General features: G+C 47.9%; 1 protein-coding gene across 2 annotated transcripts; it reads left to right on the top strand.

Moving 5' to 3' along the window:
• Positions 1-1,895: 1,895 nt before the first annotated feature.
• Positions 1,896-21,680, top strand: LOC129695062 (G2/mitotic-specific cyclin-B1-like). Of its 2 annotated transcripts, XM_055631816.1 has the most exons (7): positions 1,896-2,311; positions 7,966-8,130; positions 13,345-13,503; positions 15,005-15,241; positions 16,800-16,940; positions 17,772-17,882; positions 21,372-21,680. In XM_055631816.1, the coding sequence occupies exons 1-7, from the start codon at positions 1,973-1,975 to the stop codon at positions 21,474-21,476; spliced, it is 1,257 nt and encodes a 418-aa protein (XP_055487791.1). In that variant the 5' UTR covers positions 1,896-1,972; the 3' UTR covers positions 21,477-21,680. The 2 variants fall into 2 exon arrangements, with proteins under 2 accessions (XP_055487791.1, XP_055487800.1); XM_055631825.1 differs by lacking the exon at positions 1,896-2,311 and having other exon boundaries at positions 7,355-8,130; positions 21,372-21,678.
• The last annotated feature ends 5,533 nt before the right edge of the window (positions 21,681-27,213 follow it).

The following is a 27,213-nucleotide window of genomic DNA, read 5'->3' as shown; positions in this document are numbered from 1 at the left end:
AAATCCACTCTAGTTCAGAGATACAGCACGGATGCTTAGAGATCCATTCGGCCCTCTGAGTCCGTCCTGTACGGACCAGCGATTTTTACCCGCACACTAACACTACCCTACACACATTAGGAACCATTTTTAACAATTATACCAAGCCAATTAACCTACCACACTCCACGTCTTTGGAGTGTGGGAGGAAACTGAAGGTCTCTGAGATAACCCATGTAGGTCACAGGGAGAGCGTACAAACTCCATACAGACAGCACCTGTAGTCAGGAGCGAACCTGTGTCTCTGGTGCTGTGAGGCGGCATCTCTACTGTTGTGCTGCCCTGGTATAAACTGGTAGGACTTTTGTGTGATGGGTCTCGACCTGAAATGTTACCCATCCTTTTTCTCCAGAGATGACTGACCCGCTGAGTTGTATTTCCAAAATTTAAGAAACATTTAGACAGGTACATGGATAGAGCAGGTTTAGAGGGATATGGGCAAAGCGGAGGCGTGGGACTAGTGTAGATCTGACATGGGCAAGTTGGGCCACACTGTAAGACTCTATGACTTTATGAATAATGCAACTTGCTGTTGGAATGGATGGTGCTCCCAATTTCAATGGAAGCACATCCCAATATGGAGTCTAGTTCTTGCTAACATTTTTCAGCTTTAGCTAGATGAAAATGTTGGAGAAACTCAGCAGGTGAGGCAACATCTATGGAGCGAAGGAATAGGTGACGTTTCGGGTCGAGACCCATCTTCAGACTGTGGGGGTGGGGGGAGACGGGAAGAAGAAAGGAAGAGGCGGAGACAGTGGGCTGTGGGAGCTGGGAAGGGGAGGGGAAGGAGGGAGAAAGCAGGGACTACCTGAAATTGGAGATCAATGTTCATACTGCTGCGGTGTAAACTACTATTTTCACCACCTCCATCGGGATCCCACTGATTTTCTCCAGCTTTTTTTTGTCTACCAATGGGATCCCACCACAGGTCATATCTTCCCATCTCCTCCCCTTTCGACTTTCCGCAGAGACCGCTCCCTCCGTAACTCCCTGGTCAATTCTACCCTTCCCACCAAAACCACCCCCTTCCTCTGGTACTTTCCCTTGCAACTGCAGGAAATGCTACACTTGTCACTTTACCTCCCCCTTCGACTCCATCCAAGGACCCAAGCAGTCTTTCCAGGTGCGGTGGAGGTTCACCTGCACCTCCAACCTCATCTATTGCATCCGCTGCTCTAGGTGTCAGCTGCTCTACATCGGTGAGAACAAGCGCAGGCTTGGCGATCGCTTCGCCCAACACCTCCACTCAGTCCGCATTAACCAACCCAATCTCCCAGTGGCTCAACACTTCAACTCCCCCTGGGTATTTTGGGTCGGGACCATTCTGCAGCAACATCACCCATCCAGGATTTTCCAGGATTACTGCCTGACCTGCTGAGTTACTCCTGCAGTTTGTCTACCTTGGGTCTAAACCAGCATCTGCAGTTCTTTGTGACTACACTAGGGACAAGGTTTGGTGGTGAAGGCTTTTCAAAGATGCTTCTCAGTGGCATATAGAAGACTAAGAATGGCGGTGCACACAGCTACAAAGCTTTGCTTTGGGCATTGAAGTAATGTGATGGTCATAGCTTGGTGTGCCATTTTGATGGACAAAATACTACCACCTCATATATTTGTTTGTTTATTTATTTATTTATTTATTAAAAAAAAAAAAAATTAGTTAGAAGTAAGTACAATAATATGGTACCATAGGTACCTAGTATATATTGACATGTTACAGTTCATGTACAGCTTCTTATTTTCTTTTATTTTAACAATAAAAAGGAGACGGAGAGAGAATAGAAAAGAAATAGAGAAGTGTGTGATATCAGAAAGTGAGAAAATAAGAAGAGGTAGAAAGCAGAAGAATAAAGGGGGAGATAGCAAATTGTTATTCTTGACCACCATTCACCCAGTCCTGAAACGGATCATTTCTACGTTTGTGTTGCACCATATGCTTGTAAGAAGTCGACAAATGGAGACCAAATCCACTACCTCGTATATTTACAGTTCGGAATTGTGCTGCTGCTGCACAAGAGAAACATCCCCATTTGCCACAACTAATTTGGGGTTCTTCATTAAAATTTCTACTAGTGTATTTAAGATCTGTTGCTCTCAACATTTGATGAATGAATCGATTACATTTGGTTGTATTTGTATCCTGGTGCAGGCTGAAATGGCAACAAACCCAGAGATGGGAAAATGTCTCTCTCCGATAAAGGAACCAGTGAAGATATTGAGACAGCCAGAGGTTCCGCAGCGGGAATTCTTTGTCCCAGAAGAAGTGGTAAAGGTCGAGATTTAAACAGATCGAGTAAAACCGTGCATATTTGTTTTGAATAAAGAGAAAGTCCTGGAGTAATTCAGTGGGCCAGGCAGCATATCTGGAGAACATGGACAGGTGCCATTTTGGCTCGGGGACTCTTCTTCAGTCATCTTCATGTCCCGACCCGAAACGTCGCCTATCCATTTTCTCTCTATGCCGAAACACTGCCGATGTTGCTTTACACAAAGTGCTGGAGTAACTCAGCAGGTCAGGCAGCATCTGGAGAAAAAGGATGGATGATATTGGCATCACAGTGAATGGTAGGGCCTTGGGGAGTATTGTACAGCAGAGGGATCTAGGAGTGCAGGTACATAGTTCCTTGAAGGTGGAGTTGCAGTTAGATAGGGGGGTTAAAAAGGCTTTGGCCTTAATCACCTACAGTATAGAGTATAGAAGTTGGGAGGTCAATAGACAATAGGTGCAGGAGTAGGCCATTCAATGCGATCATGGCTGATCATCCCCAATCAGTCCCCCATTCCTGCCTTCTCCCCATATCTCCTGACTCCGCTATTTTTAAGAGCCCTATCTAACTATGTCTGTGGAATTCTCTGCCTCAGCGGGCGGTAGAGGCAGGTTCTCTGGATGCTTTCAAGAGAGAGCTAGATAGGGCTCTTAAAAATAGCGCAGTCAGGGGATGTGGGGAGAAGGCAGGAACGGGGTACTGATTGGGGATGATCAGCCATGATCACATTGAATGGCCTACTCCTGCACCTATTGTCTATTTAGATAGGTACATGGGTAGGACGGGTATGGAGGTATATGGGTAAAGTACAGAAAGGTGGGACTAGTGTAGATGGGTCATGTTGGTTGGCATGGGCAAGTTGGGCCGAAAGGACTGTTTCCACACTGTACCACTCTATGACACAGTCCGCAACAGTGTATCTTTTTTGGGATTGTACTAATCCTGGCTGAGATCATCTGTTGCTGGCCCTGATTTGGATTTCCCCCCCAATCCCCCCCCCCAATCCAAAACGTCACCCCTCCTTTTTCTCCAGAGATGCTGCCTGACCCACTGAGTTACTCCAGCACTTTGTCCTTTTGTAAACTAGCACCTGCAGTTCCTTGTTTCTTTCTTTGGTTTAAATGCTGACATTTGGCAATCTGGAGCATGAGGGGATTGAAATTAATTTTTGCCAATCATTATTTAATAAGTTTGAATTTCCAATTTGAATACCAAGACAAACACATTGGAGTTAAAGTTTACCCCATGCAACCTGCGGTTGTAATCTTGTTTAGAAGAGTTTAGAAATTGGCTTTTCCCTGCATTGTGCAGAATTTCTGAAATGGGCTCAAAAGCAGGTCCCACCTGCTTTAAAAGGGCATCAATTATACTGGTGCCCAAGAAGAGTAAGGTGACGTGCCTCAATCGACCAGTGGCACTAACGCCGGTGGTGATGAAGTGCTTTGAGAGGTTGATCATGGGGCAAATCAACTCCTACCTCGATTAAAAACCTGGACCCACTGCAGTTCACGTACTGCCACAACAGATCAACGGTGGATGTGATCTCGCTGGCCCTCCACTCCGCACTGGACCACTTGGACAACAAAAACTCATATGTCAGGCTGTTATTCATTGATTACAGCTCGGCATTTAACACAATCATCCCCTCCAAACTGGTTACCAAACTCGCAGAACTGGGTCTCTGCGCATCCCTCTGCAACTGGATCCTCGACTTCCTCATCCACAGACCAAAGTCTGTTCGTATTGGTGGAAATGTGTCAGCCTCGATAACAATCAGCACGGGAGCACCTCAAGGCTGCGTGCTCAGCCCCCTGCTGTACTCGCTCTATACCCATGACTGCGTAGCGAACCACAGTACGAACTCCATCATCAAGTTCGCTGACGACACCACTATTGTGGGGCGTATCACTGATGGGGATGAGTCGGAATACAGAAGAGAGATCGAGCAACTGTCCATATGGTGCCAGCGCAATAACCTGGCCCTCAACACCAGCAAAACCAAGGAGCTGATTGTGGACTTTGGAAGGAGTAGGAGAGGGACCCACAGCCCCATTTATATCAACGGGTCGATGGTTGAAAGGGTCAAGAACTTCAAATTCCAGGGCGTGCACATCTCTGAAGATCTTTCCTGGTCCGAGAACACTAACGCAATTATCAAAAAAGCTCATCAGCGCCTCTACTTCCTGAGAAGATTACGGAGAGTCGGATTGTCAAGGAAGACTCTCTCTAACTTCTACAGGTGCACAGTAGAGAGCATGCTGACCGGTTGCATCGTGGCTTGGTTTTGCAATGTGAGCGCCCTGGAGAGGAAAAGACTACAAAAAGTAGAAAACGCTGCCCAGTCCATCATCGGCTCTGACCTTCTTTCCATCGAGGGGATTTATCGCAGTCGCTGCCTCAAAAAGGCTGGCAGTATCATCAAAGACCCACACCATCCTGGCCACACACTCATCTCCCTGCTACCTTCAGGTAGAAGGTACAGGAGCCTGAAGACTGAAACAACCAGGTTCAGGAATAGCTACTTCCCCACAGCCATCAGGCTATTAAACCTGGCTCGGACAAAACTCTGATTATTAATAACCACTTTCTGTTATTTGCACTTTATCAGTTTATTTATTCATGTGTGTATATATTTATATCGTGGCATATGGACACACTGATCTGTTTTGTAGTAAATGCCTACTGTTTTCTATGTGCTTAAGCAAAGCAAAAATTTCATTGTCCTATACAGGGACACATGACAATAAACTCACTTGAACTTGAAGTAAAAAAATAATCCTTGAACTGGTTTAAAATTTACAATTGATTAAAGTTTGAGCCGTTTTGTCAACAGCTTTGGGTGAAAGGATATGTAATCCCAGATTGGATAGATCCTTGATGTCCTAACCATTCATAGCATTGTTTAAATATATCATTAAACTATTTGATATTTGAACCAATTAAGCCAATGCTCAGCTGCTGGTTCGTTACACCATTTTCAGAACAGCCTTGATTTGCCATTTAATTAAAATGAGTATTTTAAAGAGATGGATGCCAGCCTCTAAATTTGAATGGGATTTGCCATTTCAGAGTCAAACAGTGTGGAAATAAGCCCTTTGGCTCATTCTACCCATCTACACTAGTCCTACCTGCCTGTGTTTGGTCCATATCCCTCTAAACCTGTCCTGTCCATGTACCTGTTTAAGAAGGAACTGCAGATGCTGGAAAATCGATGGTACACAAACATGCTGGAGAAACTCGGCGGGTGCAGCAGCATCTATGGAGCGAAGGAAATGGGCAACGTTTTGGGCCAAAACATTGCTTATTTCCTTCGCTCCATAGATGCTGCTGCACCCGCTGAGTTTCTCCATCATTTTTGTGTACCTATCCATATACCTGACCACTTGTTTCTTATCCCATCATTATATCATCATTTTAGGTGATGTGTCACTTTCTCTAAAGGTAGATCATGTATTTGATGGAATTTAATACAGAGAAATGTGAGGTGTTGCATTTTGGGATGTCTAGCAAAGGCAGAACCTACACAGTAAATGGTAGACCTCTGGAGAGTGTTGCAGACAAGAGGGATCTAGTAGTGCAGGTGCTTGACTCCTTGAAGGTCGAGTCGCAGGTGGATAAGGTGGACAAAAAGGCTTTTGGCACTTTGGACTTCATCAGTCAGAGTATTGAGTATGGAAGTTGGGAGATCATGTTGCAGTTGTATAAGACGTTGATGAGACTGCATTTAGAGTATAGTCAAGTCAAGTTTATTTGTCACATACACATACGAGATGTGCAGTGAAATGAAAGTGGCAATGCTCGCGGACCTTTGTGCAAAAGACAAACGACCAAACAGACTATAAACACAATCATAACACACATACTCTTTTACATAATAAATAATGGATGGAAAAATGTTCAGTAGCATTAGTCCCTGGTGAGATAGGCGTTTACAGTCCGAATGGCCTCTGGGAAGAAACTCCTTCTCAACCTCTCCGTTCTCACCGTATGGCAACGGAGGCGTTTGCCTGACCGTAGCAGCTGGAACAGTCCGTTGCAGGGGTGGAAGGGGTCTCTCATGATATTGTTGGCTCTGGAGCTGCACCTCCTGATGTATAGTTCCTGCAGGGGGGCAAGTGAAGTTCGCATAGTGCGTTCGGCTGAACGCACTACTCTCTCCAGAGCCTTCTTGTCCTTGGCAGAGCAATTCCCAAACCAGATGGTAATGTTCCCGGACAAGATGCTTTCCACTGCCGCTGCGTATAAGCACTGGAGGATCCTCGGAGACACTCTGAATTTCCTCAATTGCCCGAGGTGGTAAAGGCTCTGCCTTGCCTTACTCACGAGTGCTGAGGCGTGTGATGCCCATGTCATATCCTCGGAGATGTGGACTCCCAGATATTTAAAACAGTTCACCCTATCCACAGGATCCCCATTTATCCTCAATGGAGTGTACGTCCTCGGATGATGTGCCCTCCTAAAGTCCGTGATCAGCTCCTTCGTTTTTTTGATGTTCAAGAGGAGGCTGTTCTCCTGGCACCAGAGTGCTAGATCAGCCACCTCCTCCCGGTAGGCCTTCTCATCGTTGTCTGAGATCAGGCCCACCACCACAGTGTCATCAGCAAACTTAATTATTGAGTTGGAGCTGAATCTAGCCACGCAGTCATGTGTGTACAGGGAGTACAATAGGGGGCTGAGGACGCAACCCTGGGGTGATCCTGTGCTCAGGGTGAGGGACTTTGATGTATTCCCTCCCATCTTGACTACCTGGGGCCTGGCGGTGAGAAAGTCCAGGACCCAGGCACACAGGGAGATGTTGAGCCCCAATTCCAGTAGCTTCCCGGCCAGTCTGGTGGGGACTATCGTGTTGAAGGCTGAACTGTAGTCTATGAACAGCATCCTCACGTAGCCCCCCTTCTGGCTGTCCAGATGGGAGAGAGCGGTGTGCAAGACCTGGGAGACCGCATCGTCCGTGGATCTGTTCGGACGGTATGCAAACTGCAACGGGTCCATGTTCCGAGGGAGGAAGGCGCGGATGTGTTTACTGTTCAGTGCTGGGCACGATGCTATAGGAAAGATATTGTCAGGCTTGAAAGGGTTTGGAGAAGATATACAAGGATGTTGCCAGGACTAGAAGGTCTGAGCTATAGGGATAGGTTGAATAGGCTGGGTCTCTATTCCTTGGAGCGCAGGAGGATGAGGGGAGATCTTGTAGAGGTGTAAAAAAATCATGAGAGGAATACATTGGGTAAATGAATATGGATTTATGATTATTTATGTGTGTGTGTGTGTGTGTATATATATATATATCAATGGTATATGGACACACTGATCTGATCTGTATTTATGCCTACAATATTCTGTTGTGCTGCAGCAAGCAAGTATTTCATTGTCCTATCTGGGACACATGACAATAAAACTCTCTTGACTTGACTTGACTTGGACTGGTGGCAGGCAGGTGGGACTGGTGTAGCTGGGCCATTTTGGGCGGTGTGGGCAAGTTGGGCCAAAGGGCCTGTTTCTACATTGTATCACTCTATGACTCTCTATATACCTACAATATAGTAATGGAAACTGGAAATGTTAAATGATGTCGCGTTTCAGAGCTTCAACTTGCGATGCTTAATTCTGTGGGCCATGTACCACTTCTCCAAATTAATATTTCACAAATCTTCTACAGGTTCCACCAACGCCAATGGACATTTCAATGTGTTCGCCTGAGCTCTATGATGCCTTCTCTGTAGAGATCCTTCCTGTTGAAGATGTTGATATAAAGGACGGCAATGATATAGTGAACTGCAGTGAATATGTTAAAGATATATTCAAGTATTTGCGGCAACTGGAGGTTAGTTTTCCCGTTCTCTGAACTTTTATCTAGAGTTGTACGCATCAGTGTTGATTATTAATTGTGGAATGATACTGGAGTATTGTGAGCGATTTTTGGTCCTCTATCTGAGGAAGGATGTGCTGGTGCTGACGAGGGTTCAGAAGAGGTTTACAAGAATGATCCCAGGAATGAGTGGGTTAACACATGATGAGTGTTTGACGGCACTGGGCCTGTACTCGCTGGAGTTTAGAAGGATGAGGTGGGACCTCATTGAAAACTTACCAATTAGTGAAAGGCTTGGATAGAGTGGATGTGGAGAGGATGTTTCCACTAGTGGGAGGGTTTATGGCCAGGGGTCGTACACTGCAGCCTCAGCATAAGAGGACATTCCTTTAGCAAGGAGATGAGGAGGAATTTCTTTAGTCGGAGGGTGGTGAATCTGTGGAATTCTTTGCCACAGTAGGCTGTGGAGGCCAAGTCAATGGATATTTTTAAGGCATAGTAGACTCTTGATTGGCATGGGTGTCGGGGAGAAGGCAGGAAAATGTGGTTGAGTGGGGAAGATAGATCAGCCATGTTTGAATGGCGGTGTAGGTTTGATGGGCCGAATGGCCTAATTCTACTACAATCACTTATGAATACTTTAATGTCAATGTTACTATGTACAGTAAAATGCTTTGTTTTGCGGTAAAATCGTACAGTAGGCCTTGCCGAGACAGTACAAGTGTCGACAAAGATACAAAAGTTCATCGAACAGTAACGTGAGTGACTAGTAACGCTAGTGCAGTGTACTAGAACGGTACATTTGTTCAATATCTCTTTTGGGTGGGGAGTCGTCTTCTTTTCGTGTCCATCTTGTTACAAATGCTGACCTCGCTGTCATCGTCCGTCCTGAAAAGGGCGCAGGCTTCCGGCGGCAATCGGTGGAAGCCATCACTGGTCGCAGTAGATGATGGTGGTAGCATAATATGCTCGGGATACTTCCAGTTACTAGCTCCTCGACGTGGACGCTTCTGCTATGGGGCTGGCTCGGGAGTGACTTTTGAAGTTTGGGATGAAATGCTGCTCTTGCTCTAGGTCCAGAGGACATGGGTTTAAGGTGAAGGGGAAATGTAATAGGAATCTAAGGGGTAACTTTTTCCATGCAAAGGGTGGTGGGTGTATGGATCGCGCTGCCAGAGGAGGTAGTTGAGGAGGGACTATCCCAGAAACCTTTCAAGACGGGTACGTGTATAGGACAGGTTTGGAGGGATATGGGCCAAATACAGGCAGGTGGGACTAGTGTAGCTGGGACATGTTGGCTGGTGTGGGCAAGTTAGGCCAAAGGGTCTGTTTCCATGCTGTATCACTCTATGACTCTTCTAAATCCAGCACCTTGAATTGACAGTCCGCCTAGGCATACGCAATCTCCCGGTTGCCAAACGCTTTAATTCCCCTTCCCAGTCCCACACTGACCTTTCTGTCCTGGGCCTCCTCCATTTTCAGTGAGACCAAATGTAAATTGGAGGAACAGCACCTCACCTTTCACTTGGGCAACTTGCAGCCCAGTGGTATGAATATTGATTTCTTGAACTTTAAGCAACTCTTGCATCCCCTCCTTCTCCATCCCTTCCCCCTGGTGAGTTGCACCATCTGATAATTCTCTCACCGACCCAACAGCCAGCAATGAATTGTCTACGTGGTGGAGGTTGTGGGCCTGGTGCTGAGCCTGGAACTCTAGTGAGGTGACGGCTCGAGCACGCTGGCGGACTTGCTGGTGGAGACCTGTGGGGGCCTGGAGTAGTGAAATGGTTTGTCAACGGCGGTGGGCCCGGGGGGGGGGGGGGGGGGTGGTGATGATAGTTGTCGACAACAGCGCGGAGGCCCCGGGTAGGTGGTGAGAGTCGACAACCGCGGCAGTTTTGGTTGTCCGTGCTTGGGTTTGACCGGGAAGGCGGTGATGTTGCTGCTGCTCCTCCTCGTGGTGGCCATCTTGGCCTTGTGGTGGTCGGGCAGGCGGAGAGCCGGGGCCCAGCGGTGGAGCTCCGGGCCTGCGGGCGGGCAGTCGAGTGGAGGAGTGTCGGTGGAGGGAGCGGTCTGGAGGCGGGCAAGCTTGTCATCCTTGGTAGAGCCCAGATAGGCAGGGAAGCGTTTGTTGAGGGCGTGGATCGGGCGATGAATGAAGTAGAGTTGTGGTCCATTGCAGGTGTGAGTGGGTGTGTGGGTGTGTGTGTGTGAAGGCCCAGAACTGCGCGAGAGGCAGGCGAGTTGGTGCCGTGCCGGGCTGGCACCTCTGTAAAAATACATCATTACAATCTTTTTCTTTACTTGCTTGATATTTATATTTCATGATTATTAGTGAGCAGGAAAAATGTTCCCAATGTTGGGCGAGTCCAGAACCAGGGGCCACAGTCTTAGAATAAACGGGAAGCCATTTAAGACTGAGGTGAGAAAAAACTTTTTCACCCAGAGAGTTGTGAATTTATGGAATTCCCTGCCACAGAGGGCAGTGGAGGCCAAGTCACTGGATGGATTTAAGAGAGAGTTAGATAGAGCTCTAGGGACTAGTGGAGTCAAGGGACATGGGAAGAAGGCAGGCACGGGTTATTGATTGGGGACGATCAGCCATGTTTACAATGAATGGCGATGCTGGCTCCTTCACCTATTTTCTATGTTTCTATGAGCACAACCGTGCAATATTTAGTCATATTATTAAATTAAGTATCATATGTTTTATTGTACTAGTTATAAACGGGGATTTATGGGATGCATTATTCTTGTTTGACCATCTCGGGAGACCAGCTTGCCCACCCTCCCCCTCCCCCCCCTCCCCTCTCAAGCAAAGCCTGAAATGATGCTCCTGTTTGACACCTAAAAAATGAGTACGGCAACACTGGTTTACAGTACCTGCCTCGACTATCTCCTCCGGCATCAACTTCCATATACCCACCTCCCTCAGTGCAAAACGTTGCCCTGTGCGTTCCTATCAAATCCTGCCCCTCTCATCGTAAGTGTATATCCTCTGGTTTTTGATTCCTCTATGGGTAAAGGACTCCAAGCATTTGCCCTCTTTCCCTTCTGATTTTATACACTGCCAAGATTACTCCTCAGACTCCCACACTCCAAGGGACGACAGGTGGCGCAATGGGCTAAGTGTTTGGCTGGCGACCGGAAGGTAGCCGGTTCAAATCCCGCTTGGAGTGCATACTGTCGTTGTGTCCTTGGGGCAAGACACTTCACCCACCTTTGCCTGTGTGTAAATGTAATGTAATTATGTGAAGCACTTTGGGGTCAATGCAAGTTGACTAAAAATAAGTTGACTAAAAATGTGCTATATAAATAAGATTATTATTATTATTATTAAGGAATAAAGCAAAGATCCTATAGCGGAGCAAGATAGACCACTCCTTCTAAATGCAATGGGCTGACGTGTAGTACGCAACGGAGTGGTACGTGGGCCTTTTTTTCATCCATTTCAGTAACCCGACCCCACCCGACTCGCAGTGTAATCAACACTGCGGGGGAACAGTTTGTGTTAATAAATTATAATTCTGAAAATGGGGAGAAGATTTTTACCAAAGAACTTTTACGAGGATGTTTCTGTAACCGGCTTCCGTCTCTGCACTAGTTGTCTTTGCTCCGCTATGGGGTCTTTGGTGTGGAGACGGAAGCCGGTTACGGAGATGGGGCCGAAAATTACCCATGAATCTGCCCATGACCGCACTACGCCTTTTTTGTCGAGTGGACTATCTTGCTCGCTATAGGATCTTTGGAATAAAGTCCTCACCTGTGCATCCTCTTCCTTTAGCTCCGCCCCTCAGCTCTACCCCAAGGTAAATATCTACCAGCTCATGTTAACTGAGTTTGGTGTGGTATTCCATGCTTTCTAATGAGTTTTTAGATGGACACATGGTCGAGGCGGGTTATGGGTCACCTGCAAGCAGAGGAAATGAGTTTAACTTGGCATGTTTGGCACAGAGATAGTGGGCTGAAGAGCCTGTCCTGGTGCTATTAACATCACTGAGCCACCACCAGTTCTGCCACTACAAGTTGATGTACCACATTGCTCAATTGTGCTTGTTCAAAAGTGTTTAGTTCTATTTAGGCAATAGGTGCAGGAGTAGGCCATTCGGCCCTTCAAGCCAGCACCGCCATTCACTGTGAAGATGGCTGATCATCCACATTCAGTACCCCGTTCCTGCCTTCTCACCATATCCCCTTGACTCCGCTATCTTTAAGAGCTCTGTCTAACTCTCTCTTGAAAGCATCCAGAGAATTGGCCTCCACTGCCTTCTGAGGCAGAGAATTCCACAGATTCACAACTCTCTGGGTGAAAAGGTTTTTCCTCATCTCCGTTCTAAATGGCCTGCCCCTTATTCTTATTATTCTTATATCTTTCTAATGAAAGATTCTATGAATTTAACACGTGAAACACTAACTTCCATGGCTTTACCACAGTAGAATGTCACTCGGACAGTTTACAGCCCTGTGGTATGATTATTGATTTCTCTAACTTGAAGTAACCCTTGTACTCCTTCCTCTCCCACCCTAGTCATACTAGTTTCACTGTCGTCCTGCTTAGTTTCACTGTTTGTATAACTCATTATCACCTTCCCCACAACCAACAATGGACCACTGTTGGCTCCACCTTTCCTTGTTGGCTTTGATTTGTCCTCTTGCATACCATTCATAAGTGATAGGGGCAGAATTAGGCCATTTGGCCCATCGTCTACTCTGCCATTCAATCGTGGCCAATATATCTTTCCCTCTTAACCCCACTCTCCTCCCCATAACCCTTGACACCTGCACTAATCAAGAATCTATCTCTGCCTTAAAAATATCCACTGACTTGGACTTCACATCCATCTGTGGCAAAGAATTCCACAGATTCACCACCCTCTGACTAAGAAATTCCTCCTCTCTTTCCTAAAGGAATGTCCTTTAATTCTGAGGCTATGACCTCTGGTCCTCGACTCGCCCACTAGTGGAAACATCCTCTCCACATCCCCTCTATCCAGGCCTTTTGCTATTCATTCACTATTTGATTAGTTCATTCGCTTGTTCTATGTGGCTTGTTGTATCTCTTGTTTCCCTCGCCTCTGACTTGGAGTGTGAAGAAGGGTCTTGACCTGAAACGTCACCCATTCGTTCTCTCCAGAGATGCTGCCTGTCTCGCTGAGTTACTCCAGCTTCTTCTATCTACCTACAGATTGTAACCAGTCCTTTCCCCCCCTCCCCCCCCCCCCCCCACAGGTTGATCAGGCAGTAAGACCAGACTACCTGACAGGACAGGGGATCACAGGACCCATGCGCGCTGTCTTAATAGACTGGCTCGTGCAAGTCCAAGTGAACTTCAAGCTTCTTCCAGAAAGCCTGTACATGACTGTGTCCATCATTGACAGATTTCTCCAGGTAAGTATTCCTGAGGGGAAAAATGGGCTCTGTATTCTTCCCTGCAAACTGTCTGCCCATCTATTTTTAATCAGTTGATCATGGGCGGAATTCGCTGTTAAAACATGGCGGGGGTGGGGGGGGTGGTGGGGGGGGGGGGGCACAATGAGGCCTGACACCTAGGACATGGCCCATGGGCCAAAATCATCCGGCCCGCAGGCGTATTTTTTTTTCCAATTAGTTTTTGTGACGTGGGAACTACAGCCAGTCCCCAGGGCAGGCGAGCTGGGAACTGCAGGTCCTTTAGCCCACCGTGTCTGCGCAGACCAGCAAACACGAGCACCATCTGACACACTAGGGACAATTTACAATTTGCTGAAGCACTTAACCTACAAACCTGCACGTCTTTGGAGTGTGGGGCAGGCGAGGTGGCCTGGGCGCTACAGCCAGTCCCGGGGATACGCAGGCCACCTGGGAACTGGCCGGGTCACAAAACATGGGGGGGGGATTGTCCCCCACCTCTCAAAACATGGGTGGGGGGGGGCACATATCTCCCCCAACCAGTATCACTCTGACTCAACAACCTGTCCCTCTTGCCCTGTTCCTTTCAACCAATATCCCTTCCTCTTGCCTCTTCTTATCTCGAGCTTTTGTCATCGTGCCACCTCTGGCCGCCGCATGCCCATCGGCCAAACAACACCCGTCTTGTCTGCTTCCACCTATCACTTGCCCTTTCCCAGTCCCGCACTGACCTCTCTGCCCTGGACCGCCTCCATTGCCAGAGTGAAGCGCCTCACAAACTGGAGGACCAGCAACCCGTCCTCCATTTGGGCAGCCTACAACCCAGCGGTGTGAACATTGAATCCACCAATTGTAGGCTGATCGCCAAAGACGCCCCACACTTCACCCCCTTACCCCTGGCATGTGTTTCTCCCCCTTCCCATTCCTTCCTCTGGCTTCACAATTTGTAACTCGTCAATCCTTCTGTCCCTCCACTCCCTGCTTTAAACTCTTTCCTTTGTTCCAACCATCTGCCTACAAAAACGCCCTCACCTGTGTCCACCTGCCATGCTCCGTCCTGCCTCGCCTCTCCCAGCTACCTTTCAGCCCACCTCAAATCTGTCTGAGGGTCAGTGCCTGAACCTATCCATGTTCTCCAGAGATACTGCCTGACCCGCTAGGTTACTCCAGCACTTTGTTTTGTCCTTTTGTAAACCAGCATCTGCAGTTCCTCGTTTCCACTTGCCGGGGTTGTCCCACCCCACCAACTCTTCCAGCTTGCTCCTTGCTGCAGCCAGTCTGAAGAAGGGGGCCTGACCTGTAATGTCACCTATTCATGTTCTCCAGAGCTGTTGGGTTACTCCACACCTGTCTTTTCTGTAAACCAGCCCCTCGTGCCTGCTTTAAATAGCAGCTTTATTGTAAGTAGGTCTTTGATAAAGCAAACGAGATAAAAGCAGTTCAACGCAGAAGTAAATCTGGACTCTTCTACTTTATAACATGGACTACTCTTGTCTCTCAGGATAACCCGGTAACCAAGAAGAATCTGCAACTTGTTGGCGTGACGGCAATGTTTGTTGCTTGCAAATATGAAGAGATTTTTCCTCCAGTAATTGGAGACTTTGTAGTCATCACAGACAACGCTTACACCTGCGCACAAATCCGTCAAATGGAGAGGTGCATACTGAAGAAGCTCGACTTTTCCCTTGGCAAACCTCTTCCACTGCATTTCCTCAGAAGAGCATCGAAAGTTGCAGATGTAAGCACTTTATTTTCTCCCCACAAGTCTGTGTCGCTTTCATGACTGGGCAGAATGGGGCAACAAAAGCTTTTTGCTGTACCTCCGTGCACGTGACAATAAACTAATAGACAATAGGTCGGCCCTTCGAGCCAGCACTGTCATTCAATGTGATGATGGCTGATCATCCCCAATCAGTACCCCGTTCCTGCCTTCTCCCCATATCCCCTGACTCCGCTATCTTTAAGAGCCCTAACTAGCTCTCCCTTGAAAGTATCCAGAGAACCGGCCTCCACCGCCCTCTGAGGCAGAGAACTCCACAGACTCACAACTCTGTGTGAAACATTTGTCGGGGGTTATTGGGGTTATTGGGAGAAGGCAGGAGAATTAGGTTTGAGGAAAAGATAGATCAGCCGTGATTGAATGGCGGAGTAGACTTGATGGGCCGAATGGACTAAATCTGCTCCTAGAACGTAATAACTTTAATGTGACGGATAAGGCAGATCAATTTAGACAATTTTCAGACGGGTTTCCTGACATGAACCTGCCCACAGTTCCAATGGAAATTGTGGTATCGTCAAACTTTTGTCTACTGCTTATTATTGTGCATTCTATCGTGGTTGAAATGGAATGGTCCTATTAGATTGATTGCATTTCCTGCAATTGTCCCTAATAACTAGTATATTGTAATCTTTCAAGCTTAAAGCTTCAAAGCTTTTTGTATCTAGCAGAGTAAACACTGCCAAGTCCATCACGGGTACTGGGTTTGCCACCATTGACGGAAGCTGCAGGTCTTTCCTCAAAGGCAGCCAATGTCGTCAAAGACCCGCACCACCTTGGCCACACTCAGTTCCATCCTCCAACTGGGCAGAAGATCCAAGAGCCCGGATACCATGACCGCCAGGTTCAAGAATAGCTTCTTTCCAACAGCCATCGGAGGCAGCACCAGAGACCTGGCTTTGATCCTGATCTCGGGTGCTGTACGTGTAGAGGTTGCACGTTTTCCCCCTGACCTTCCTCCAGGTGCTCTGGTTTCCTCCCACATCCCAAAGACATGCGGGTTTGTGGATCAATTGTCTACTGTGATTTGCCCCTGGTGTGTGAAGGGAATGGGATAATGCAGAACTAACACCCAGGTGATCCACGGTCAGCATGGACTCAGTGGGCTGAAGGGCCTGCCTGCTTCCACGCTGTATCTATAAACTAAGAATCGGGCTCTTGACCATCGCACGACACTAACGTAAACTTTGGACTTCTATAGTTAGTCTCCGGTTGCACGAAGGACTTTGGTTTTTGCACTAGAATTATGGTTACTAACATAGACACAAAATGCTGGAGTAACTCAGTGGGACAGGCAGCATCTCTGGAGAGAAGGAATGGGTGACTTTTTGGGTCAAGACCCTTCTTCAGACTGATGATCACTGTTACTAATGCTCGTTACAGCAACTGAATTTTTAATTGATCGGCGTATCACATTTATAAGCCTATTAAGCTGCTGCAAGGTAAGAATTTCACTATTGCGTTTAGTACGGATGGGAATTAAACATTCCTGACTCGCTCGATATGTCATTTTGTTCAGTCCAGCACAGAACAACATGCTCTTGCTAAATACTTGATGGAGCTGACAATGGGGGATTACGACATGGTCCATTATCCTCCGTCCCTGATTGCTGCTGCCGCCTTCCATCTCGCTCAGAAACTCCTCCACTCTGGTGAATGGGTGAGTATATTTTGCAAGCTGCCAGTAATCAGACAATAGACACAGGAGTAGGCCATTCGGCCCTTTGGGCCAGCACCGCCACTCAATGTGATCGTGGCTGATCATCCACAATCAGTACCCCGTTCCTGCCTTCTCCCCATATCCCCTGACTCCACTATTGTTAAGAGCCCTATCTAGCTCACTCTTGAAAGCATCCAGAGAACCTGCCTCCACCGCCCTCTGAAGCAGAGAATTCCACAGATTTTAACCCTGGAGGTTTAACAGTCTGTATATCAAAACTATATAAGCCTCTTATTCTTTTGTATCCTTCTATCGGGTCTCTCCTCAACATGACGTTCCAGATTAAAAGATCCAAGTTTGTCCAACCTTGTCTTGTAGCTAATGCCCTTAAACCCAGGCAGTGTTCGATAAACATCCTCTGCTTCTCTCTCGAGTCACCTTCTCCTTTCTGTAATGGGGTGTCATACAGTGTGGAAACAGGCCCTTTGGCCCAACTCACCCACACCGGCCAACAATGTCCCAGTTACACTGGCCCCACTTGCCTGCGCTTGGTCCATAACCTTCCAAACCTGTCCTATCCATGTACCCGTCCAACTGCTTCTTAAATGATGGGATGGTCCCAGCCTCAACTACCTCCTCTGGCAGCTTGTTCCATAAAAGTTCCCAACAAAAGTCACCCCTTCAGTTTCCTATTAAATCTTTTCCCCTTCACCTTGAACCTATGTCCTCTGGTCCTCGATTCCCCTACTCTGAGTAAAAGACTCTGTGCATCTACTCGAACTATTCCCGTACTGACCAGAACTGTACATAATGCATTGTTGTTTTTTTCAGACTCCCCTCTTGCAGTATTACCTCTTGTATGAAGAAGAGGATCTTCTACCAGTTATGCAACACATAGCAAAAAATGTTGTGCAAGTCACCAACTGCCGCACCAGGCACATGGTAGGTTGTTCTAAACTCTAGCTTTATTGGCACTACTTAACTTCTTCAAAGTTTAGAGATTCAGGCCCTTCGGCCCACCAAGTCGCCACTGGCCAGCGATCACCCCTACACTAGTTCCATCCTGCACACACGGGACAAGTTACAATCTTTCTAGTGAAGCTTATTAACGTACAAACCTGGACACCTTTGGTGTGTGGGAAGAAACCGGAGCACCCGGGGAAAACCCACGCAGGTCACGGGGAGAGCTACCATGTTCAATACAGATGGCACCCGTAGTCGGGATCGAACCCGGGTCTCTGGTGCTGTAAGGCAGCAACTCACAACTACCGCTGTGCCACTGTGCCGCCTCTTATGTAATTCAACAAACTTGCAGTGTAGAAAGATGTTCTGACAATATACTGCCCAGGGGCCTTCAAGACTGAAGTATATGGTGGTCGCTGTGCTGCCCTGCATTCCAGCCTGGTCAAATAATGTACCTTTTGATACAACAAATTGCAAGCAGCAGTGCACAAACAGCCTTGTGAACATACAACAGTGCAACACAGGAACATGCCGTTCAGACAGCATTGTCTGTGCCAAATATGCCAAATCAGGGCCAGTTGGGGGTGCTGCTAGTCGGCTGCCCTGCCAGCAGTGTTCGTTATTTTTAATTATTTTTTTGGTATGTCCAAGTGTTTGTTTTGGTTCTCTCTGTGTGTCTGGTGGGGTGTGGGGGGGGAGGGGGAAAACAATTTTTTAGTAATTTCCTCGACGGCGAGGCAACTTTTCCCATGTTGCTTCTCTGCCTCCCCTCTCACGGCCTAACAGCTTGGATTGGAGCGGCCTTTCCCGGAGTCGGGCCCGGAGCTTCAGCAGCGGGCGCAGCGTGGACTTTTCCATCGTGGAGCGGGGGCAAACCCTTGCCGGGGGGGTAGTCGCTAGAGAGGAGTGCTCCGATCGCTGGCCTGGTGACCTTGGCATCATGGGGCTGTGGTCTGCGGAGCTTCTAGCCGTGGGCGTGGCGTGGATTTACCGTCCGGAGCCTGTGGTCCCTTTGCTGGGGATCACCGGAGAGGAAATCCAACCGCCGGCCTGTGGCCTGTAACATCCTGAAGCCCGCGGTCTCCGGTGGGAAAGTGGCTGATTCGGGCTCTCCAAGCCGCAGAGCGTGTTCGACCGTCCTGACGTTGAAGTTTTGATCACTCCGTCGAGAGGGCCTGTACTACATTGAGCCGTCCATAGCGGCGACTACTGAGGGTTCACGGCCCCGATCACGGATGAACAAAGGAGGAGGACTGACTGAACTTTGTTGCCTTCCAACACAGATAGGGATGCTGTGGTGGATGTTTATGTTGAATTCTATTATGTATTGTGCGTTCTTTTTTCAGTTGTATCGCTGCTGGCAAATTCATTTCACTGCACCTTAGTTGGTGCATGTGACGTATAAATTTGTATTGTATTGATGTCAAGGTAAACTAATCCCCTCTGCTGCATGTGATTCATAATCCCTCCATTCCCTGTTTATCCATGCACCTTTCTAAAAGCCTTGTGCAGCATTTTCTGCCTCCACCATCCCAGGCAGTGTATTCCAGGCACAATGCATTGATACTTTCTCCATACATTTCTCCATACCTTAAAGGTATACCCTTTGATCTTTATTTCTGCACTGGAAAGAAAGGTCTGACTATTGACCATATCTATTCTTCGGTAGACAAAAATGCTGGAGAAACTCAGCGGGTGAGGCGGCATCTATGGAGCGAAGGAATAGGTGACGTTTCGGGAAACTTACAATATTCTTAAGGGGTTGGACAGGCTAGATGCAGGAAGATTGTTCCCGATGTTGGGGAAGTCCAGAACAAGGGGTCACAGTTTAAGGATAAGGGGGAAATCTTTTAGGACTGAGATGAGGAAAAAAAATTTTTCACACAGAGAGTGGTGAATCTCTGGAATTCTCTGCCACAGAAGGTAGTTGAGGCCAGTTCATTGGCTATATTTAAGAGGGAGTTAGATGTGGCCCTTGTGGCTAAAGGGATCAGGGGTATGGAGAGAAGGCAGGTACGGGATACTGAGTTGGATGATCAGCCATGATCATATTGAATGGCGGTGCAGGCTCGAAGGGCCGAATGGCCTACTCCTGCACCTATTTTCTATGTTCTCTATGTTTCCAGCATTTTTGTCTACCTTCGATTTTTCCCGCATCTGCAGTTCTTTCTTAAACTTATCTATTCAATCAATCAATCAACCTTTATTGTCATCTTGCAAAGCAACAGTTGTACAGTGCAAAATGAGAAGACGTTTCCCAGGGAATACCAGAGCATCGCACATAAAACTTAAACATTTCACACATAAATAAAAACAATAAAAACAATCCAGTCCCTGATAAAAACAATACGAATAGTTCAAAAAGTGCGGGTAAAAAACAGCAACATTAAAATACAAGTAAAAACAGTCATAAATTGTCCAGGGCAGCTGATTTAAGTGGCCAGTGCCAGAGTTGTTGTTAAATTGTCGTTGCAAAAATGCAGCAGAATCAGGTGGAGTGACTGTTTAGCAGCCTTCAGGGTCTGTCCCACGAGCATGCACCTGCATGAGGCGAGCGCGACCAAACCGGAAACGGGGGCCGTGCGGCGGTCGAGTGATTGACGTGAAGTATGAGCGAAGTCCGGGGGAAGTTTGCGCGTGACGTACGGCAACAAGACGCTGCGTACGGCGTCAAGATGCTGCGTATGCCCGCCGAGGCGGTGCGTACGGCCTCAATGCCGTTGCCGCGCGGAATTTTTGAACACGGTCAGTTTTTCGGAGCCCCGCGCGATGTCGGGACCAGCTCCGCACAACTCCATACGGCTCCGGCGATCGAAGTGCGATCGGCCCCGCGAGGCCGTACAGCTCAAGCGACCACGTTAGGTCGCGCTCGCCGCACGGAGTCGCATGCTGGTGGGACCGGCCCTTTACAGCCTGTGGAAGGAAGCTGTTTAGCAGTCTGGTTGTCCGGGCCTTGATGCTACGGTATCTCATGCCTGATGGCAGGAAATCTAGATGTGTTTGGAGGGGGTGCAGTCTGTCCTTTGCTATGCATCGTATACTTTGTGTCTCCCTTATTGTGCAGAGATTAAAATAAGTAGAGAGATTAGCACTCCACGTGCCTGACTTAAGTTTTCTACATTTGCGCGCAAGTTAAAATTCTAGCAAGCCAGATGCCTTTGGTTTAATTTTGAGATACAACACGGAAACAGGTCCTTCGGCCCACCGACCAGTGATCTCTGTACTATCCTGCAAACTGACTGTAGCCAATTAAACTGCAAGCCTGTGCATCTTGGCGTGCAACCCGGAGCACCCGGAGGAAACCTACACGTGTCACGGGGAGAACATGCGATCTCCGTACAGAACGGCACCCGTAGTCCGGATGGAACCCGGGTCTCTGGCGCAGTGAGGCAGCAACTCTACCGCTGCACAACCGTGCTGCCATTATGTGCATTTATCAGATGCTGTTGTCTTTTCTCTTTGCTGCAGACTGTGAAGAACAAGTATGCTAGGAAGAATGAACTGAGGATCAGCACTATCTTGCAACTGACGTCAGTCCTGATTCTTAAATTGTCAAATGCATGTTGTCATTAAAATGAAGTGTATTGCCTGCCCTACTTGACTTAATGCTGCTACTGTTTTAACCTGTAAGTTATTGTTTAACCTGTAATTTATCTCTTTTAATTAATAAAGGATTTATTTTCCTTGTGCTTCGTCCCTTTCGATCTCTCATTTGCACACCTTGCCCTTCCATATCTCTCGTTTCCCTCTCCCATGACTCTGTCTGAAGGGTCCCAACCCAAAACGTCACCCATTCCTTCTATCCAGAGATGCTGCCTGTCCCGCTGAGTTACTCCAGCACTTGGTGTCCATCTTTCTAAGCATTTGCTTTAAACGGAGGTCTGTGCTTGTGCTGTAGTTTCATGTAGCTTCCACTTGGAGCAGAGTTGCTTTGGGCTGATAGCACAGCTAATCGTCACTTGTGGATTCTGCAAAGACCACAGTTTAGTTTAGAGATACAGTGTGGAAATGGGACCTTTGGCCTATGGGTCCATCTCAGGCTCGGAACTCGCTATCAAAATATGGAGGGGACAGGGGGGGACACTATTTTTTTGGCGGTCGTGCACACATGTGCACACTCACACGAGGCTTCGGAGGCTCTATCAAGCGCTAAATGCAGCTCAACTCTGCCTGTCTCGCTGGGTTAACCTACAAGCCCTGACTGGACTAACGGGACACCAGCGCTGCTTCTCCGCGCTGGCCATGTTTCCCACAAGCCCAGGCAGGTTAACCTGGCGGGACAGGCAGAGTTGAGCTGGGTTTAGCGCTGCTTCTCTGCGCTGGCTGGGGGCCTGGGGGTACAGCTCCCGTCTGACTCCCGACCTCCCTGGCAACTGAATCATCCTACCAGCAAGCAGAGGGCGATGCTGTGCTACCATCTACCTGATTTGAGACCCTCGAGCTCTCCGATTTTACTGGGCTTTATCTTGCCCTTGTACATTGTCCCTTCATCATGTATCTCTACACTGTGGCAGGCTTGATAGTAATCGGGTAATTTTTTTGCTGACTGGATAGCATGCAAGAAAGGGTTTTCACTGTGCCTCTGCACACATGACAATAATAATCAAAATGTGGGAGGAAACAGGTGTTGGAGTTATGGGGAGAAGGCAGGAGAATGGGGTTAGGAGGGAGAGATAGATCAGCCATGATTGAATGGCGGAGTAGACTTGATGGGCCTAATTCTACTCCTATTCCATGCGACCTTATGAAACCAGTGGAAACCCATGCAAACACAGGGAACGTGCAAACTCCACACAGACAGCAACTGAGGTCGGAATCTAATCCGGGTCTCTGGCGCTGACAAGCAGCGGCTCCACAAGCTACATCATGGTGCTGTCCTTATGATTTTACTTGAGGTACTGAACAGATGAGCTGGATGCACTTGTCTGCCGACAGCCTTGTGACACCCATGTCTTGTAAGCCTGCTTCATGTCTTTCAATCGAAATGATTAATCAAAGAATGAATGGGTAAGTTATTTTGCATGTGTTGAATATTTACATCCACGTGTCTGAACACAGCCCAGACCATCACACTAACAAACCTCCCTTCCATTGACTCCATCTACACCTCACGCTGCCCTGGCAAGACCAGCAGCATAACCAAGGACCAGTCGCACCCTGGTCACTCCCTCTTCTCCCCTCTCCCATCAGGCAAGACGTACAGAAGTGTGAAAACCTGACCTGAAACGCCACCTATTCCTTCGCTCCATCAATGCTGCCTCACCCACTGAGTTTCTCCAGCATTTTTGTCTACCTCCAGATTCAGGGACAGTTTCTTCTCAGCTGTTATCGGGCAACTGTACCATCCTATCCACAACTAGAGAGCGGTCTTGAGCTACCATCTACCTCATTGAAGACCCTCGGACTATCTTTAATTGAACTTTACCTTGCATTAAGCATCACTATCTACAGTATCTGTGGACAGCTTGATTGTATTCCTGTATAGTCTTCACTGATAAAGGCTTGTGGACTCTGGAGTTTAAAAGGATGAGAGGGCTTCTTATTGAAACATATAAGATTGTTAAGGGTTACAAGCTGGAGGCAGGAAACATGTTCCCGATGTTGGGGGAGTCCAGAACCAGAGGCCATCGTTTAAGAATAAGGGGTAAACCATTTAGAACGGAGACGAGGATGCACTTTTTCTCACAGAGAGTTGTGAGTCTGTGGAATTCACTGCTTCAGAGGGCGATGGAGGCTGGTTCTCTGGATACTTTCAAGAGAGAGCTAGATAGGGCTCTTAAAGATAGCGGAGTCAAGGGGTATGGGGAGAAGGCAGGAACGGGGTACTGATTGTGAATGATCAGCCATGATCACATTGAATGGCAGTGCTGGCTTGAAGGGCCGAGTGGCCTACTCCTGCACCTATTGTCAATTGTCACGCAACAATGAAGCTTTTCACTGAACATCGATACACATGACAATTATAAATTAAACTAATCTTGTTTTCAACTTGCTTCTAGTGGTGGAATGATCTGCCCAAAGACCATCAGGAGGGTAAAGTTACCTGGCCTCCTCCACCGGCTACATATTCACTGTTCTCAAGCTGCTGCTGTTAACGTGCCATTTCTGTTTGTGAAGGTGGGCCACGTCATAGCTAATTTCTGCACAGTGTCCTTCATTAACTGACCAAGCTTTTAATCTTGCACTCAAGCAACCCAAGATGGTGTTGGCCCGTCGCTAACGAGGGGGGAGAGAACGCTTTTGGTCGCCTCCTCGACGGAGAGGCTACTTTCTCCATGTCACCTCCCTCACGGCCTAACAGCTTGGATTGGAGCGGCCTTTCCCTGAGTCGGGCCCAGAGCTACACAGGCAGGCGCAGCGTGAACTTTTTCCATCGAGGAGCGGGCGAACCCTTGCCGGGGGTCGCCAGGGAGGAGTGCTCTGATCGCTGGCCTGGTGACTTTGGCATCATGGGGCTGTGGTCTGCGGGGCTTCTAGCCGCGGGCGTGGCGTGGACTTGCCAACCGGAGCCTGGGATCGTTTGCTGGGGATCGCCGGAGAAGAGCTCCGACCGCTGGCCTGCCTGCGGCCTATAACATCCTGAAGCCGCGGTCTCTGGTAGGAATGTGCCGATTCGGGCACTCCAAGCCGCGGAGTGTGTTTGACCGTCCCGACGTCGGAGTTTGGATCATCCCGACGAGAGGGCCTGTACATCGGGCCGTGCATAGCGGCGACTACTGAGGGTTCATGGCCCCGATCACGGATGAACAATGGAGGAGGTCTGGCTGAACTGTGTTGCCTTCCACCACAGTGGAGAATGCTGTGGTGGATATTTTTCTGTTAAATTCTATTGCATATTGTGTGTTCTCTTTTTAAGTGTATCCCTGCTGGCAAATTCATTTCACTGCATGTGACGAATTAAATTGACTTTGACTTTGACTATGGCGGCTTGTGCAGGCTCCATTCTGGTGAGTTCTGACATGGCTCACGAGTCCAATTCATGAAGAGCACACTCGAGGGCAGTGGGTGCAGAAGAAGGACATTGCTGGCGGGTTCTGGGTGGCAGCTTTCCTCCTCTCCCTGGCTTTGCTAATTCGCTCTAGGTGGCATTCCTCGAAGCTGCTGGCTGTGAAAAAGCTACTTATCTTAACTACTAAACCAGGTTCGCTTCTTAATAAACAGACACCACACAAACTGTTTGGTAGACCAGTTCAAAACTTTACTTAACATCGGCCGATGGAAGGGAGGGAGAACTCCAGTCAAGTGACCAACACAGACACTTGACTGTGCTCAGCCACCTTTTCTGAACAAGAATTACATTGCCTTAAATAGGGTTTTTTTTGTCCCCTTAGCACATTCCACAGACATTAGTCATGTCAGAGGTACAGGAAAAGGTTTCCACAGAATGCATCACATCAAAGGCCTTTTGTTTACATGGTACAAGATATACTAAAAACATTGGCCATTTACTTTATTGCCTCTTGCTTTCAAAGATATCTCTCTAGCTGCCTGTCACTTGGGAGACAATGTTATAGGATTTATTATCTCACACACCGCAACCTAAGGCAAGCCTAATTTGACACTAAATATAAGCTGTAAGCTAGCCCAGAAGCCAATTTAATATCTTCTTATATTTTTAACTAAAATTCGGCTTCATCAGCTGCTGTTCGCACTGCTGCGCACCAGCGTGTTCTGTCGCTGGCCCAGGCTTCCAGTTGCTTGGCCACAAGGCCACAATAGTGGAGATGGTCCTTGCCACAATCTTTGCACCGCTTGCTGGTACACCCACAGTCGCTTTGTCCCTGGGAGAGCACGCTGCGGAAGATCTGTCGAGGTATGCGGGACAAAGAAACCAAGGTACACAGCACCTAATCGTCCCTGATCGTTAGTGTGTGTTTTTACACTTCTGTACCTCTTGCCTACAGTGAGAGGAGGGAAGAGGGGGTGACTGGGGTGAGACTAGTCCCTGATTATGCTGCTGGCCTTGCCGAGGCAGAGTGGAGTCAATTGAAGGGAGGTTGGCCTGGGCTGCGTCCACAATGGAAAGAAGTATCTCTGAAAGCTCTCGGGTGGAATGGGGTTGTGGTTGGGTTGAGGTGGGCATGATGGATCAGGAACTGCTCAGTTTGGACTTGTAGAAATGGCGCCGAAACATGGCGGCGCCCTCATGTGTAAATATGCAAAAGGAATCTGACTGTGCAGCTGCACCTGCGACAAATAAAGCGCTACTGAAACATTGAAGTTATTAAAGATGGGATAGCAGCACATTTGGAAAGTGGTGAAATCATTGGACAAAGTCAGCATGGATTTATGAAAGGTAAATCATGTCTGACGAATCTTATAGACTTTTTCAAGGATGTAACTAGTAGAGTGGATAAGGGAGAACCAGTGGACGTGTCTGAACTTTCAGAAAGCTCTGGACTTTCAGAAAGCTTTCGACAAGGTCCAACATCAGAGATTAGTATACAAACTTAAAGCACACGGTATTGGGATTTCAGTATTGATGTGGATAGAGAACTGGCTGGCAAACAGGAAGCAAAGAGTAAACGGGTCCTTTTCACAATGGCGGGCAGTGACTAGTGGGGTACCGCAAGGCTCAGTGCTGGGACCCCAGCTATTTACAATATATATTAATGATTTGGACGAGGGAATTAAATGCAAAATCTCCAAGTTTGCGGATGATACTAAGCTGGGGGGCAGTGTTAGCTGTGAGGAGGATGCTAGGAGGCTGCAAGGTGACTTGGATAGGCTGGGTGAGTGGGCAAAAGCATGGCAGATGCAGTATAATGTGGATAAATGTGAGGTTATCCACTTTGGTGGCAAAAGCAGGAAGGCAGACTATTATCTAAATGGTGGCCGATTAGGAAAAGGGGAGATGCAGCGAGACCTGGGTGTCATGGTACACCAGTCATCGAAGGTAGGCATGCAGGTGCAGCAGGCAGTGAAGAAAGCGAATGGTATGTTAGCATTCATAGCAAAAGGATTTGAGTATAGGAGTAGGGAGGTTCCACTGCAGTTCTACAGGGTCTTGGTGAGAGCACACCTGGAGTATTGCGTACAGTTTTGGTCTCGTAATCTGAGGAAAGACATTCTTGCCATAGAGGGAGTACAGAGAAGGTTCACCAGACTGATTCCTGGGATGTCAGGACTTTCATATGAAGAAAGACTGGATAGACTTGGCTTGTACTCGCTAGAATTTAGGAGATTGAGGGGGGATCTTATAGAAACTTACAAAATTCTTAAGGGGTTGGACAGGCTAGATGCAGGAAGATTGTTCCCGATGTTGGGGAAGTCCAGAACAAGGGGTCACAGCTTAAGGATAGAGGGGAAA

Source organism: Leucoraja erinacea, chromosome 3 (assembly GCF_028641065.1).
Source record: "Leucoraja erinacea ecotype New England chromosome 3, Leri_hhj_1, whole genome shotgun sequence".
Lineage (NCBI taxonomy): Eukaryota > Metazoa > Chordata > Chondrichthyes > Rajiformes > Rajidae > Leucoraja > Leucoraja erinaceus.
The sequence above is the reverse complement of the archived record's forward strand: the minus strand, read 5'-3'. Positions and strand labels throughout refer to the sequence as shown.